Raw genomic sequence first — 17,228 nt, 5'->3', positions numbered from 1 at the left:
GGGCCAGGCTTAGACCATGCTCTATGCCCCAGGCTGAAGCAAGGATGGAGCCTGTTGGCATAACAGCAAAGGTAGGGACTGGGGGAGGGCATGGAGGGAGATGAAGGAAGATGGAAAGTTGGAGGGGGGTGAGGCAGAGACCTGGGGCTCGAGACTAAAGTGGGGAGGCAGGGGGTGGAGAGGCAGTGGAGGTTCAGGTAGCAGCTGCCAACCTGGGTTCGGGACTGAAGTCAGCACCACAGTAGCTGCCTGCTTCCCCCCAGTGCTGCCTTGTAAGCAGTTCCAGGACAAGGGGCTTTTTTCCTCATGGTAAATGCAGGAAAAAAACCTCATCTTGGAATTGACTTTATAAGGTATATTAGTTTGAATGGTCAGAGATTACAATACCTTGATTTCAGTCTGAAGTCAAACATTTAGCATCAAATTCCTAGAAAAGTTCTAATATGAATAGACAGATATCGGATATTTAAAGTTAAAGTTCCTACTGCTACGAAACAGAATATTTTTGAAAGTCTTACCCTGCATCAGAGCTATTACCACAAAGTAGGGCGTCTCTTTGTCCTTCCAAAACATAAAAATGAGCTGTTTAGAAAGCATTAAAAATATATGTGAATAAATCAAAGAAATAGTAAATTAAAAACTGCATAATTAACATAAAAGAATCTACATATATATTTATGTGTGTAGTAGACATACTTAGTTTCTGACTGCTTCTCAGTTCACTTAGGAATTTGGATTTCAATTGCTTTGAAAAGACATGTGATACCATATGAATGCACAAATTTATGTTACTTCTATTAAAATGTGTTGGAGCAGAGGTCCATCACATGTATAGGTGCCCTATACATGTATTTTTTTTTTGTTTGATCACAAATAGCCATGAACTGATATTGCAAAGAGTTGAATAATAGTTATATCAGTCATTCTTACTTTCATCCTCAACGTACTCCTTCCAGTTAAACGTGCTCACTGTTGTATTAACAAATGTACCATTTTTGTCCATTGTGCTATTAAAGTAGGAAATAACGTTTATCTCAAAAGTAGAATTGTCTGGAGGCCACTGCAAGCATTTATGCCTCAAGTTGCCCATGAACAGCTGCAGCCCTATTAGTGCAAATACACTGAGACAAAAAACAGTCAGGATCATTACATCCGAGAGCTTCTTCACAGACTGAATTAGGGCTCCCACGATAGTTTTCAAGCCTGCAAAGAGAAAATTTCCAAAAGTGTGTTAAAATATATCATATGTTCTTTTTATAAATATATGAATTCATGCAGAAGCCCAAAAGGATGGTTTTCTTATTTGTGAACTAGTAAAGCTTTATGGACAGCCTCAGAGCTTGTGAGGATGAATGAATAGCAAAGTTTCTTGTTTATGAAAGCGCAATGTACACACATTCCAAATGCACGTAATATATTATGTTCTTTCAAGCAGAAACTTTTATCAATCATGGCTAATATGAAAACATGAACACCATGTATATAAAAATCTTCCTGTTATATATTTTGTTTTATTTTTCTTTCTTTTTTCTGCCAGTGCCTGCATTCCAAACAATTGATAAAGAAGACTTGGCAGAAATGAATGAAACTGGAAATGATTCCTATAATAAAAGCAACTGAAAATGATAAATATCACATGCCATGCTTGTGCTATTTTGATTTTAAAACTCTTTTTCTCCATCAGTTGAGAACCTTTTATAACTATTTTTATAATTTCAGTGACTGCAATAAATGGTAAAATCCAAATAAATAAGAAAGCCACAGCACTAAAGCTTTTTCAATGTGAAGGAAAAACTTGTCATATTACAATGCAAACAAAGCCCCCGCTCCCCAAAAGAAATAGAACAAATAACCAACCCCCCACCCCAAACAATAAAAAAAACTAAATAAGGCTTTGCATTTTGTTGATGCTTCATGCAACAATTTGTTAAACTCAAAGGCTGATTTGGCAAAGAAAAGAAGCTAATATTAAAAAGGCAAGGAATCATGTTCCTATTCTATGATTCCTGTCTTTTTTTGCAACATGAACAGTGCATAACAAGGCTTATGCTGAAAAGAAGTGAATTCAACTTCAATGGAACTAAAGTCAGCCTCAGTGTTTAACCTAGCTCTCACCTGGAATGACTGATATTGTTTTCAAAGCTCGGAGAACTCTGAATGTTCTCAACGCTGAGACATTGCCCAGGTCCACAAATTCTGTCACATATCTGTAATAGGGGAGTTCACACACAAACACAATGACAGCACACAAATAACAGTTGGAGATACAAGGGGCCTAGCACCTTACACCATTTGCTTCTTACCTGGGATTACAGAAATAGTTTTCAAAGCTCTCAATACTCTGAAAGTTCGAAGAGCTGAAACATTGCCTAGGTTTACAAATTCTGTTACATACCTGCAGAATTAAATCACAATTATTCAGAATTGAGACAGAGTTTATACTACTTGCTTGGGTCTTTTATCAAGACCTCTGCTGATTTTAGTAAATAGAGTCCAAATTTACCTTTCTCTGTAGTACATCTCACTTTAATAGACATAAGTTATCAACTACATTTGAATTTCATTGAAGTGAAACTCACTGATTTTATACTGGAAAAGCTAAGTAAATTAATTAGATTAGTAATAACAAGGTGGCATGAAGTCAAAGGGATGGCTTCCATTCTGGTGAGCAGAAAGAATGAAGGATATGAAATTAGTGTCCCTTTACTAGTGACTGACATACCATGTTGGCCCCTGCAATATCATGCTTTGAAGTATGGTTATTAATACACATGACACATGCAGTAACAACTTTGCTACTTGCAGGAATGTAATACTTTCAAATAAGTGCGTGCCCAATAGTAGTATGGTATGTGCTGCCACTAATTTCATGTCCTCATAAGCTTTACAAATTGTTAAATCACTTACGCCATCAAAATGACACTGAAGTCAAGCCAGTTCCATGGATCTCGAAGGAAAGTAAAACCTTCTAAACAAAAGCCCCTTGCAAGAATTTTTATAAGTGATTCAAAGGTATAAATTCCAGTGAACGTGTACCTGAGGAAGCAAGCATTACCGAAACTGAGCTTGGCATATCAGTTGTTATATGCAATCACATTTAATTACTATAGGTTTATTTGTTATGACAAAGGACTATAAAAATCTTTGAAATTCAATAGAGAAGTTCATAAATAATATAACTACAACATTGTAAGCTTATAAGTTGTAATTGTAAAGTTAATTAAAATTTTATTCAGAGAATGCGTACGATTGATTTTCTAAATGCTTTGGAAATCAGCCTTAGATTTTTGTGCCTACAAATAACTTCAGGCACAAATATTTATAGGCACAATTTCTAGCACTTACATGCCTGGCTACCTGCTTGCATTTGCAAATCAGATAGATGTCTTAAGTGCTATAAAAAGTGCACAGAATTGTTTTCAGTGTTAAAATCAGAGCTGTCCCCTTAAAAGTTCTATAATAAGTTATATTAGTACAGGCATATTTTATAAGCAGAATTTCTTCCTAAGAAAGAGCACCTATTATCAGGAATCAAGGCAGCAGACAGGATGACTAGCACAGCTGGCCCTGACCACCTGAGTGGGCTTAGCTGCAAACCGCCTAACTATTTCTAGCTGGCCAAAGTTATCTACACGGGCATGGTTGCCTGCTTATATAAGCAGCAGTCCTTTCAGTAGACTACTCTCCCTATCTGGATCCCTGATCCTAACTGTAGCCTGGATCCTGGCTCTTCAAGGTTCTTCTGGTTCCTGTATTCTGGCTCCTTGCTCCTGTTTCCAGACTGGACTTGCTCCTGACAAACTGTTTGTTCCAAATTTTTTGGAATGTGAAATCCACACACCTTCTACTAGGCAGCCATATACTCTCAAGCCATGGTAAATGTCTGACTGCATAAACTAATACAGGGTTGTCCAGCTAATGGCATGTGGGTCTCATGCAGCCTGCAAGGAGTTATTATGTGGCCCATGGCCCCCAGGCAGCTGCCTTTCCCTCTTCTGTGTGACAGGAAGGGCCTGAGGCCATGTGCACTGTCTGCACAGCAGTGGGCAGAAGAACTGTGCTGCCAGTGCAGCCCACAAAGTAGGGGGAAATGTGAGGGAAGTTGTCTGGGCCTATGCGCTGTGTGACCCAGGGTTTGTATATTGGTACCATGTGTGGCCTTTGGCCATGCTGAAGTTGGAACGCCCTGATGTACAGTAAGGAGGCATTATGGCTGGCCTCTCAAGTTATACTTAAAGCTGTCTGCCTATATTTCTTCTACTATTAATGTTCCTTTTCCCTCTTGGACCCCATTGCATCCAGGGACAAGATGCAGACCTTAATATTTTTTGGAAAAGCTTCAGATATTCATCAAGCATACATATCAAGAAATAGGTACCATTTTTAAAACACTTCAATACTTTAAGATAAAAGGCTAGAAGGATGGTCCCATCCTCATGGAATCTATCTGTTCTTTATGAGTACAGAAAGCAAGTTCCAATAAGTAAATATTCTAGTCATATTATGTCCAAAAATGTTATTACAGTAACAACTGTGTTTAACTTACTCTACATTCTTTGTCCAGTCGGGGGGGTTACTCATGGTCATAAATACACAGTTGGTCAAAATAGTGCACATAATAAGCATGCTGAATAATGTAGCTTAGAGTCAAGGAATGTAAGCCAGAAAAATGAGATAATGCACAAAAGATGTAATATTCAACACCTGAATTATTAAAAATAAATAATATATAAATATGTATATAAGTAGCAAATAATATTCTAAATACAACTTGAAATTAAAAATGCCTATGTAATTTAATCTATTTTAAATATCGTATGCCAGCTGGCATAATACTTCTGCAGCATAAAATAACATATTTCTCTCTCAGTTGTGCTAGGCTCTGGGCTTAAATGAAATTTGCAATATCCTTATTAATTATGTTGAATTATGATATAAACAGTTTTCACTTAAGAAAATACAGACTGGACTCCATTATACCATGTGTCTGTACAGAACCCAACAACATGTTTCCTGATCAAGGTGGAGCTTTCAGGTGCAATTGTAAGGCAAAGAATTTGTTGGGCCTAAATTTACATCTTTTTGTCAGGTGAACAGTCACAGTGAGATCCATGAGATTACTCTTGAGGTCGATTCAGGAGACTAGGCCTAGTTGTATTTAGTTGGACAAGTTACTTGCATGGGGACATACAGGCTATTCTCTTCAACAATTTGGCTGTTGCTCAGCTGAAGTTGGTGATGTTAATGGGACTTTTTGAGGGCTCATTGCAGGACAGCAGCATGAATGCTGAGGACACAAATAATCTCCTTGGCATTTCAGTGGATTGCACTTGAGACTAATTGGACTAAAGTGAATTTGTACTCATAAAAATGTACAGTCCCCATGGAATATGATTATTTCACACTCCCTTAATACTACAAGGTTCTGAGTAACCTCAGAGAATTTTGTGGAATTAGACTTAACTGTATATGCTACATTTGTATTTTTGTCATTAAGGTTTCCTATATTGACCATTATTATTGCAAAATTGACCAGTGCCTGAAATCAGCTCCTAAAAACAATAACCCTGCTTTGCAGACATTAACTTCATTTGTAATATCACTTGACAAAGGAAACTGAAGGTTGTTAAAGGAGGGGTCTTTCAGCAGCCACTTTTGAGAGATAATGATGAAGAGGGAAGAGTGACTTCTTGTTCTAAGGAAATGCCATGTGTATTGATTCCATATAGAACTCTGTACTCTAGTACATGTAAATGCACACGGAGAAATGAAAGTAATTATATCAACAATGATACCTTGGTTTAAATGACAACATTGATAGCTGAACACTTGAAAAGGATATGAATGTACCAAAATCTTAATAGCAATTTTTCTAAGAGGATTGAAAGGAGTTAAAATGTACAAGGCAGATGTGGCGCTGAATCGGAATATTGTCTTCCCTTTATTCAATACTATGAAAGTCTAGAAAAAAGAAACATAAAATGAAAATAAAGTGCAAACAGTATAAGCAATTCCAGCTTCTGCAGTTTGTTCTTCTGTGAACATCCTTCACCTTGTGGAGCCAAGCCTTTAGAAACAGTAATCCTATTCCATCATTTGCCTGAGATTCAAATATATCTGATTTCTAGGATACATAATCCAAGCTTGCTCCAATTTGTGAAAATTGGTGAGAGAGAACACATATAATATGGGTTAAATTGCAGTCCCCTTAAAATCAAAAGTGCAGCAGAGCATATCCTTTTATTTCTAAAATAAATTGTATTTTAATTTCCTTTGTAGCCCCTTTTCATTTATATGCCAATTGCTAACAATAAGATGAAGTGTTCAAGTAAATTCAGAATAACAAATAAAAGCACATACATGATATTACAGTCAGTTGCAAACAACACCAAAATACTCAGAGCCAAATTCTGTTATACTAGCTAGTTTATTTGCTCCCTGCTCCACAAGTTGTACCACTGAATGCAATTAAAATTAGTCTAGTGGTAATAGGTGAGATGCAGTCATTATGATTAAAAGAAGGAAACTAAATAAATAGAAAATCATTGTATGTTGTGTTTAGATTTTAGATAACATTAGTATCAACTGCATAGATTGTTTGAATTGGTATGTCTACTGGCAAAAAAGGGGTTGACATAAATGATAACTGACATCAATCACAAGAGCCTGAGACAAGCATGAGTCAGAATTTGGCATCCTACGATGGAAAAGAACAAAAAGGTCAAACCCTGTTTTCAGTTATTCTGGTACTGGTTTATTGACCTTACTTTTAAACACCCAATTTTAGGCATGTATTATTATTTAAAAGTTCCTATAAATTACATGCATTTGTAAATAAGTTCTTTTTCTGTTCACAGCTTAGTTGTTTTCCTGTTTGTGGTCATATTGTAAATAATACCATTTCTACCCGAATACACATGTATTTCAAGTTCCCTTATGGCATTCCTCTAACATTTCCATGGCACTCCTGGAAATGCCCCTCTTCAGCATACCTTGCCAATTCACATGCACCAAATCCAGAAATGGGACAGCAAAGCTGCCCTGAGGGTAACTCTATTTAAACTACGCTTGAAATAGAGATAATGACCATGGCTATGCGGACCACCCTCAGGGTAGCTTTACTGTCCCATTCTAGGTTGCATGTGTATGGAGCAGGAGCAGTTTAGGTAGGGCACACTTCACAGCGGTGCTGTTGGGAATTGGAATAGACATATCCTTTCACTTCTGCTGTTTGAATTTTTCAAGACACTGCTTCTCTTTCCTTTCATTTTTTCTCAATTTTATTGATTCTACTTAATGATACCAGTCTTTGTTATACTCTCATCAGGGCTTTATAATGTCAGAGTTTTATGTTTTCTCAGTTCATTTTTATTATCTGTAAAACATGCCTTGTGATTACAGTAAGATGATGACTTTTTCCTGATTTCTTTTCCCACGTGGTCTTCACTTTTATGGGAAGGAAACTTCAATGGAGGAACACCAACATTAGAAAGTCTTCCCTTTCCCAAGAAACCCAAGAAATATTGCTTGTATGAGACCTCTGGTCTGGTACAAAAAGTAGGAAAATAAAGACAACCCACAAAATAATCCTTTTCCTAACAGGGAATCAAACTGATAGAGGTTTCCTCTGACTCTGAGGTCTTTCTTCCTGTTCATCGTAGAAAGATACTACCCATCCTACGGTCACTGCTGCAGCAAAGTGGGAGGGTAGTTCATACGTGATTTTCTCCTGATTGCAACAACCTCTGTTATTAAGAGCACTTCCTGCTAACTGGATAAATGTTAGCAACAGGAGAGATGAGTAATTGAATTTAGTCACTTCTGATGTCCATTCTTCTTGTGTTAAATAAATCCAGTTGATAGACATTTACGTGTTCATGTTATTTGGGATAAAACAATCTGAAGTTTACTCATTACTGTTAATGAATTAACTAGTCCATTGTTAGTTATCTGTTTTTAACTTTTGTTTACAAAACCACTGTCACAGTGAGAGTTTCATCAATAGTTAGTAAAATTACATATAAGTTTGTGGAGGATGTCTGCTACTTTGTTTTTTTAGTGGAAGTATTAAACAACTTTTTTTACTACATTTTGTAATTATCCAAAATAAATGTATGGGATTTATATGTTATTAATATTTTGTATCTTCATCACCTGTCTTATAGGTCTTTGAAGTTCAGGTAAGTCACTGTTACCATCGCTGGTCTATGATGACATAGTGTACACCTTTCTGGTGAGTCATATACAGTCTGAAGGTTGCTTCCAGGGGACTTAACCACCTATTTTTCTCCTATACTTCAGTTTATTAAAAAATGCTTTTTATATTAAAATATTATAATATTGTACAACATGGGAAGAAAGGCACTTACCTCTGTGGGTTATCTATAATTTTACCAAGTTTAAGCATTCAAAAAAATTCACAGTATTGGTAGAAAATTGAGTATTTTTTCAAGAAATAATCATTTGCAAGTTTTTCTTATTTCTTCTGATTTTTGAGTTGGAACCTGCCCACATATCTCCAATTTAGTATGATCATTTTGAACTATAAATCTAGCCCCACGGTACTAACAAAAACACAAGCTTCCACTTCCATTCTTCAGTCAGGGTCATTAACCTCCTGCTCTTGTCAACTAGATGTTGCAAGCTACCACTCTCCCCTCCATTCTCCCCTTCCTATATCATTGCCCTGTCTCGGTCACCCTTTCTCTTCTTTCTGTACCATTCATTCCCTTCCACATTGTCTTGAACCCTGTCAAAGACTGTTGCATGTCAACTCATAATTTTATCACAAGTCTATATGTTTGGCCCTTCTATTTTAAACTTCATGTAATTTCCTGATACTTAGCTTTGCAATCAGCAAAGTAGCCATCATCATCCATTCATTTCAGTGACACTGAAGCCTAATACACTTAGTCAATAAAACCCAACCAGCATACCTTTCTCTGAAATGGGTGATAAAGGAAAGGTATAGAAAAGGTTCAGAACCAGTGATTTCCAGTAAAGTGTAGAGGAAAATCAGACAGGAAGGGAAGTTCAGGCAGTTGGCTGAGGTCACGTGTCTTGGGAAAGCCTGGAGAAAGAAGGTGACTGGAGGAAATGATGTGTTGTTATGAGGTGTGAAACAGAATAATACTAAAAATAAACAGAGTAATACTAGAGGAAAAGACTTGCAGTTTCACAAGCCGAAGGATTTAGAAAGGAAAATGTTAATCCAGGCAGCCATGAGGGAAACTTCCATTTTCACACATGGATTTCAGTTTTATGTCATACAGAAATGATTCAACATGCTTTCAGAATAGGTGAATATCCCAGGGGCTCGAAAATCAGAAGGGAAATTTTAAAAAATCCCACATTTTAAAATCTTTAAAATGCTGCCTTATGATCTCTGACTGCTGAGGTTTGCAATACTATGCCCTCCACATTCTCAACAATTTTCCCTACATCTGCCTCCTGACTCCAGCATTCCTTTATTCCATATTCCTTTCCACTATGCAGAAGATCTCAGTTTTACTTCTGTCATTTGCAAAATGATAGAAAGGGGCAACAGTCTTCAGTATTGACAAATTTACTAATGCATGCAAAGGTATGTGTAGAAATGGTGTCCATGCTGGAGGAAAGCAACCTTTGTTTTCAATTTAGTTATAAGTTATAGGGAATGATCATGATATTGGCTAGTGGAAAAGTTATGTTTGATGGGGATTATGGAAAATAAACACCTGCCATCCTGCCCTCCATTGGACTCTGGACTATAGACATTCTTGGAGCACAATCAGGTGTGTTGTGAGATGTGGCAGCACAGCTGGTTGCGCTTCACTAAAGAAATCTGTTTCAAGCCTGAGAAGTGTCAGATATTAATTACCTTTAGAATCAAAATGGATTCGGCAGGGTCACAGAAAAGTCTGAGACTCTTTTGGGGTTGGGTAGGACATTTATTTAACTAATCTCAGAATGCATGGTGCTAGGTAACATAAATTGTGCATTACATTAAGATGATAAATTGCATGAGAATGAAGTTGCATAATTAGATTCCAAGTTTAGATGAACATAGAAATAGGAAGAGACGGCAATAGAGGGAGAAATCATAGAGATGTGCGTGGCAAAGTGCCACAGTGCTAGGTTCCCCACTTACCTTCGGGCATGCCACCCACCTGACTCATCTTCCACCCCTTGTTTTTAATTAATTAATAGTTGTTAATTAAGGTGGGAGGCTGCCCATTCATGCGCCAGTGCCAGGGGGTGCTATCTGCAGTGCTGAACCTCCCCTATGCCACACCCCATGCCTGGCAGATGGCGTCCAGATATTACTGTGATCCCAACCTACAGCTGGACCAAGCTTAGGCTGTGCTATCACACCTCAGTCACACACACATTCATACCGCCCTCTCTCACTATGGCCTCTCACACTCCACCCTCTTTCACAGGGTCTCTTTCATCCATCACCAACTTATGCTGCCTTGCTCCCTCTTGGAGTGGGCCCCTTAGGCCATAGACTTAGCTAGTTCATTCCTTGGTTGGCAGATGTACTGTCTTTTGGGACCCTCCCATGACCCTTACCAGGGTAGTGGCCAGCTAATTACCTGACGGGGTCTAAGCTTACTCAGACCCCTTCCAGGGGCAGCTCTATACATGTAAACATTCTGGGCACTCAGCCCTCTGGTTCTTCCTCTAGCTATTACTTTTGACCCACACTCAGCCTCCCAACAGTGGAGCACTTACCCGGGTTGAGACTTGCCCCTCTCCCTTGGACCGAGCCCCCTTACTCCGCCTCTGGCCCAAACTACCGCCTTAGGTGTCCAGAGACATACCTTAGGTCTACTCCCCTCACTCAGGGCTCCAGATCTCCGCCCCCTCACTGGGATCCTCATTTCTGCCCCCTTCACTTGGGGCTACTCATCTCTTCCCCCTTCACTCGGGGCTCCACACCTCCTCCTCACAGCTTCACACTGCCCCCTTGCTTAGGGCTACTCATCTCTGCTCCCTTCACTTGGGGCTCCTCACTGCCCCCTCACTTGGGGTGACGGGGCTTCACTCCTGGGTGGGCTCAGGTGGCCGTAGACCTACCTGGCCCCCACTCTCCCTCCTCAGGGTTTTGCACCCCACTAGGCTCAGGTGGCCATAGCTGTGCCTGGCCTCCACTCTCCCTCCTCAAGGTCTCTCAGGGTCTTGCACCCCCCACAGGACTCAGGTGGCCTCAGCCTGGCCCCCACTGTTCCTCCTCAAGGTCTCTCAGGGTCTTGCACCCCCCACAAGACTCAGGTGGCTGCAGTCGTGCCTGGCCCCCCAATCTCCCTCCTCAGGGTCTCTCGGAGTCTCTCACCCTGCATGGGCTTAGGTGGCCATATCCATGCCTCGCCCCCAACTACCTCCAATGTTGCACAACCCACCTGAAGGTGAGGGTTAGGGTTAAGATGCCCTTACCTGCCTTTCACCGGGCTGATAACTGGCCTGGCATTTCCTAGGGGCTCCCACACCACTGAGAGCCCCACCAGGCCACCCACTCCTGGCAGGGTACAGTTTTTGGTCATGCCCAGGACTAGGAACCTCCAATCCATCCCCTACAGCTCCTGCCCTTACCTCCAGGTTGTTATGCTACTGCCTGGCCCGACAGCAGGAAACTGATCTGTTTATATGGGCAGCCAAAAATCTAAAATGGCCAGCAATCAAGCAACTTCTGGCTGCTTGGCTCCAGTCTTAAAGTGGCAGGCATCAACAGTGCCCTGCCACAATGCGGAAGCAAGGGAGAAGACCACACAATTATGTTGTTAATGGCGCATGGTAACTGATTCGAGAGGATTACAGGAAACCTATTTCCTGAGTGTGTGTCACTATTCACGGGTTCGGCATTCATGGTTTCCAGTATTCGCAAATGCTGAACCTGCTTTGTAAATATACATAAAGGAGCTACTCAGGAGCTCTGTGCTTGCCACCGCTGGGCTCCTGCTGCCCCCACCACTGAGCTCCCACTGCTGCAGCGACACTCCCACTGTCACCAGAACAGCCATGCCCCCCACCCCCTCAGCCACCCAGGGACATTGCATTCATGAACGCAGACAGTGTTCATGAATGCGGTGCCTTATTGGCGGATTTTGCCATTCGCGGGGGATACAAGAACGTATCCCCCATGAATGGTCAGAGTCGCTTGTACATGCTTTAAAAAAATATAAATACACTACTGATTGTCCATTTACCATACAAGTATCTTTTTTATTTCTTTTATGCTGCCATTTACATAAGGAAGGTTCTTCCTTTATGTTTTCACTTCCCTTTTCAAGACCTACCACAAACTGCCAGTTGAAGATAGCTGCAGGGGTGGAGTGGGGGAGACGGGAAGGAAAAAGCAGTTGTAACCCTCCCACCTTTAATTCCTAGTCCACCCAAAGTTTGAAACCAACTGCCTGGTGGCAGCAGCAGCATTTCTATTCAGGCAGCATTGAGGGAGTCAATTGACTTCATGATTCACTATAATCTACCAGACGTCTTCTAAATCCTTCATTCCAGAGGTGTGGTTTTGATATTGCACTAATCAAGCTATCCTTTCTCCTGTAATTAATTCTGCTGTTAGTTACTTATGGTTAGCTCCTGTTTTACAACCCTGCAGAGCATTTTTCACTGTAGCAAAAAATATTAACTCAGGTGTGGAAATAACTTCCTGTGAACCACTGGATGCATCGTCACGATACTCAGGAATGCTAGATTGTGCTTTATAAAGCTGAAAAATAGATGTAGATTTAATTTTAATGACTACAGGATTAATGAACAACCTCTTTTGATGATTTTTTGTCTAGTTTGTTATGTTTTATACATGATGTATGTGATATAGCAAATTTATGCACATTCCAATAAAGATATACTTGTTTTTGCTTCAATCTTAAATAGAATAATAAAGCACCAGGCCCCCAGCATGTTAGCAGAGCTTCTAGTTTTTTTTAACTAGGAAAAAATGTATTTTTTTGTATGTGATGATGCACCACACCATCTACACCCTTTTCAAAAATCCCAGATCCTCCTATGGACAGCTAAGTAGGAATTAGTAAGTTTGTCTCTTGCTGCCTGCATACTCAGCAGTTCACTTTATCATTTTTTAATGTGGGCCAGGATGTAGACAGACACTTGTCATGTTTTTGCTGACTGCCTTGCCTATCACCTCTTGCATCGGTTCCGACTCTCACCTGCCACGTCTTTATTAGCTGCTTCTCACAGCTTCTCCCTTTCTCGCACCTCTATTTCTTCTCCAGGAAATCCTTCGTTGATTCCCTGATTCCTTTCTTCTTCCAGCCTCCTCCAACACACTGGACCAAGCTCTCGAAGCTCCCTGACTATGCAACCCTCTCCCTGCTCTCTCTTTCTGAGACGCCTCTTGCTCCCATCTCCGCCTCTGCCTCACACAGTCCCATGCCAGGCTCTTTTATATGCAGCAAGCAACTGCTCTGGAACCGCCACACTCCTTGCTCAATTTCTTTTTCAGGTCTTTCACAACACTGTGCAGAGCTGTACAAGTAAGGAGCATGATGAAATGAAGTTTTGTTCCATTAAAATTAGTATGGTCACTGGACCATTTTAGTTGGATTAGTAACTACCTGTTGATGGTCAACAAGTTTGTCTATCTAGGAAACAAGCTCTCCTGTGCTTCCCACATCGATGACAAAGCCAAGGCAAGACTAGCAAAAGCTAATGTGGCCTTTGGCAGACTCCATTAGTCAGTTTGGGACCACAGAGGCATTAGAATGTCAATGAAACTAAAGGTCTATAAAGCCATCATTTTTCTGACCCTTCTCCCATCTCTGCCTCCGCCTCACATGGTCCCATGCCAGGATCTTTTATATGCAGCAAGCAGCTGCTCCAGAACCGCTGCACTCCTGGCTCAATTTCTTTTTTAATACCTTGGGGTTCACATTACCAGCTTGACGTTCAGTGGCAAGGGTCTCGGATTTCATTGGGAAGCGTGGTTCTTGACGACATCATGAAAGGAAATCAGCCATGCCAGAAGCTCATCCAGGCCTAAATTCTATATCAAAGTGAAAGGGTTGTAAGGTGAGTGCCTACCGAGTGATCCAAGCATTGTCTGTCTGTGTGGTCTTTAGCCATTTCAAAGGTGCATGATCAGTTACTAATATAAACTTTTGTCCTATGAGGTAATAATGAAAGTACTCCACCCCCAACTTAATCACAAGACGTTCTCTCTCAATTGTGGTGTACCTTTGTTCCTGGGGTTGGAGTTTCCTGCTAGCACAGGTGATAGGGGAAAATGCAGAATAAACCACCAATAACAATTGGCCAATCCGAGGAAGACTCACATTTGTTTCCTTGTTTGTGGTGGCGAGTAGTTTTGAATAGCCTCTATCTTATCTGTCAAAGGATGAATACAGGCTTGGCTTCCATGTAGCTGAGATGTTTTGTTTCAGCTTTGCCTACTGTGCACTTTCCTGGGTTCCCCATAAGGCTGGTTAACCATAATTCTCGGAGTACCACTCGAAGAGCTTCTAAATATTCTTCCCATTCATTGGTATAAATAATGATATAATCTATGTACACTGCAGTGTATCTTTGGAGTGGGGCTAAGACCCAGTCAACTAGACGTTGAAATGTTGCTGCAGCCCCATGGAGTCCGAACAGCATAGGTTTAAATTCATACAACCCCCAAGGGGTGCCAAAAGCTTATTGTGCTTGATCCTCCCTCCTCACAGGAATTTGCCAGTAACCTTTGGTCAGATCTAAAGTGGATATGAATTTTGCCCATCCAACTCTAACAACTCACTTACTTGGGACATGGGAAAAGCATCGAACTTCAAAATCGCGTTCAATTTCCTGAGATCTACGCATAATCGCAAAGTACCTTCTTGTTTGGGCACCACTACCAGTGGGCTCCACCAAGGACTACAGGACTTGGTTATTACTCCCTGGGCCAACATCTTATCTATCTCCATCTTGATTACTTCATATCGATGGTAGGGAATCCTTCTCCACTTTTCTCTTACCACCTGTCCCTCAGATGTAACAATACTGTGACTTATTCCCTGAACACGGCCTGGGTTTTCATTAAACACATTGCTGAACTCTTTCACTAGGAGTTTTAACTGTTCTTTTTGTCTTACATTCAGTTGGGACCCCAAGCTTACTTCCTTGTTAGGGCTTTGTACACTCTTTGGTGTCGATCTAACATCTGGGTGCTCTCTCAGTGGAGTTGCCAATAAGCCCTCAGGTTCATTCCATGGTTTTAATAGATTGACATGAAAGATTTGTTTTTCTTTTTTGAATCCCGGATGGAGTATTTCATAATCAACAGGACCCACTCACCTGATTAGTTCACATGGTCCCTGCCAATATATTAAGAACTTACTAGTAGCTCAAGGAAGCATAACTAACACTTTTTGCCCTTCACATAATTCACATTCTCACATCCCTTTGTCATAATTAGCCTTTTGCTTTTCTTGGGCTTCCCTAAGATGGTCACAAGCTACTTCTCCCACTTGTTGTAACCGTCTCCTTAATTTCTGAACATATTCGGTAGGTTGGATCCCTTGGGTTCCTCCTTTCTCCCAACTCTCTCAAACTACATCCAACAAACTTCATGGTTGTCTGTAAACTAATTCGAATGGGGAGAATCCTATGGAGGATTGTGGGGCCTCCCTTACCGCAAACAGTAACGGTGGTATTAATAAGTCCCATTTACTGGGCTCCTCTTGTGCACAACTTCTCAGCATACTTTTCAGCATCCCATTAAACCTTTCTACCAACCCATTAGTTTGAGGGAGATACACAGATGTCTATAAGTGCCGTATTTTTAATACTTGACACAAGCTGTGCATCACGTGTAACATGAAGCTCATCCCTTGGTTTGTAATTATTTCTCTGGGTATGCCAACCCGAGATACCCAGTTGATCAGTTCCTCTGCTACTCAAGGTCCTGTGACTGTGCATAGAGGTATCGCTTCCGGAAATCTAGTAGCATAATCAATCAGGACCAATATAAATTGGTGTCCCACTGAACTTTTTGGTAATGGTCCAACTATATATAAGGCTATTCAAGAGAAGGGCTCCTCCATTATGGGCACAGTTTGTAAGGTGCCCAAGGAGGTTTTTGTAAACTTACTCGCTGGCAATTTGGGCAGGCCCAACAGAAATCTTCCACTCACTCATATAATCAGGGCCAGAAACACCATTTGGTAAGTCTAGCTTCTGTCTTAGATGTTCACATATGTCCTCCCAAGGGATGTGTACATGCCAGCCACAATAGTGGGCCTTAGTAGGCTTGGGGAATCAACAGTTGTGGGACCACTAGTTCATCTTGTTGTCCTTTTATCTAATACAACAGGCCCCTCCTTAGCTCATATCTAGGACTAACCCAATACTGCTCAGGACATATTACCTGCTCATCTCACTTGGCCAATTCCAACTAGATGATGGACTGGAACAGATCTTCTCTCTGTTGTGCCTCTCTAAAATGGATGCTGCTCGATAAACTCTCCATATCAAATCAGCCTACATCCTTTGGGATTTCTTCTTCTTCTCCTAGCAGACCCTCCAGTGCTCTTATGGTGTCTAATACATGATAAATTTCAGTCCAATCTCAGCCCAATATCATTGGGTAAGGGAGATCTTTTACTAGACCCATGGGCATCTCTCTTAGCTTGACAAGTACTTCCACCATATATTTTCTTCTTGGATACATCAAAGGTTGTCCATGCATACAAACCATTCATATTATGTCTGCCTTTGGGGCCTACCTGCATGGAGCCACATCTGCCCAAATCAGGGTCTGTGCACACCCAGTATCTACAATGGCTTGGATTTTTTCCCCTCCAACACAGGTCCACACCATGGGTTTTTCTTTTGGACCTTCGCATTTGACCTTCCCAATGTCTATTACCTCTACTGTCCCACTATCCCTGAGCTCATTCCTGGGCATCCTGCTGTCAAATGCCAGCTCTCATCCACTGCATCTGATGTGGGAACCTGTTACACTCTCAGGCCATGTGTCCCACTTGACCATATCGGAAACACACAATTGTAGATCATCATCCCTCCTGTGCTTCTTTCAGTTCTGTTTCTTGAGTTGTAGGATTCAGTACTCCCTTGGGCTGTGCTCTCGGTATCTTTCTCCCTGTGCACTGTCCAAATCCTTTGCAAGCCACAGAGCTTCTGCTGAAGACTTTGGATGGTGGCAATGCACCCCCCTTTGAATACTCTCATCCAGCTCTAATAGGAACTGTTCCAGTAAAATCTGATCA

At 40.9% G+C, this 17,228-nt stretch overlaps 1 protein-coding gene across 2 annotated transcripts in view; it reads right to left on the bottom strand.

The window, feature by feature from the left end:
- The window catches only part of LOC149867529 (sodium channel protein type 2 subunit alpha-like), a 133,180-nt gene that overhangs the window by 80,052 nt on the left and 35,900 nt on the right, over positions 1 to 17,228 (bottom strand). Inside the window, exons 3-8 of one of the 2 annotated variants that reach the window (XM_090045593.1) lie at positions 5,843 to 5,961; positions 4,547 to 4,636; positions 2,908 to 3,036; positions 2,304 to 2,395; positions 931 to 1,203; positions 519 to 582 (exon numbers count right to left, since the gene is read on the bottom strand). In XM_090045593.1, the coding sequence (XP_089901719.1) occupies positions 519 to 582; positions 931 to 1,203; positions 2,304 to 2,395; positions 2,908 to 3,036; positions 4,547 to 4,636; positions 5,843 to 5,961 (767 nt within the window). Of the gene's footprint in view, positions 1 to 518; positions 583 to 930; positions 1,204 to 2,303; positions 2,396 to 2,907; positions 3,037 to 4,546; positions 4,637 to 5,842; positions 5,962 to 17,228 lie in introns of those variants that run through there. The other variant, XM_090045592.1, reaches the window with a different exon arrangement.

The sequence above is a fragment of the Crocodylus siamensis genome, chromosome 4 (assembly GCF_052110815.1).
Source record: "Crocodylus siamensis isolate JL-2025a chromosome 4, ASM5211081v1, whole genome shotgun sequence".
Classification (NCBI taxonomy): Eukaryota; Metazoa; Chordata; order Crocodylia; family Crocodylidae; genus Crocodylus; species Crocodylus siamensis.
This window is presented reverse-complemented; position numbering and strand designations above follow the sequence as displayed.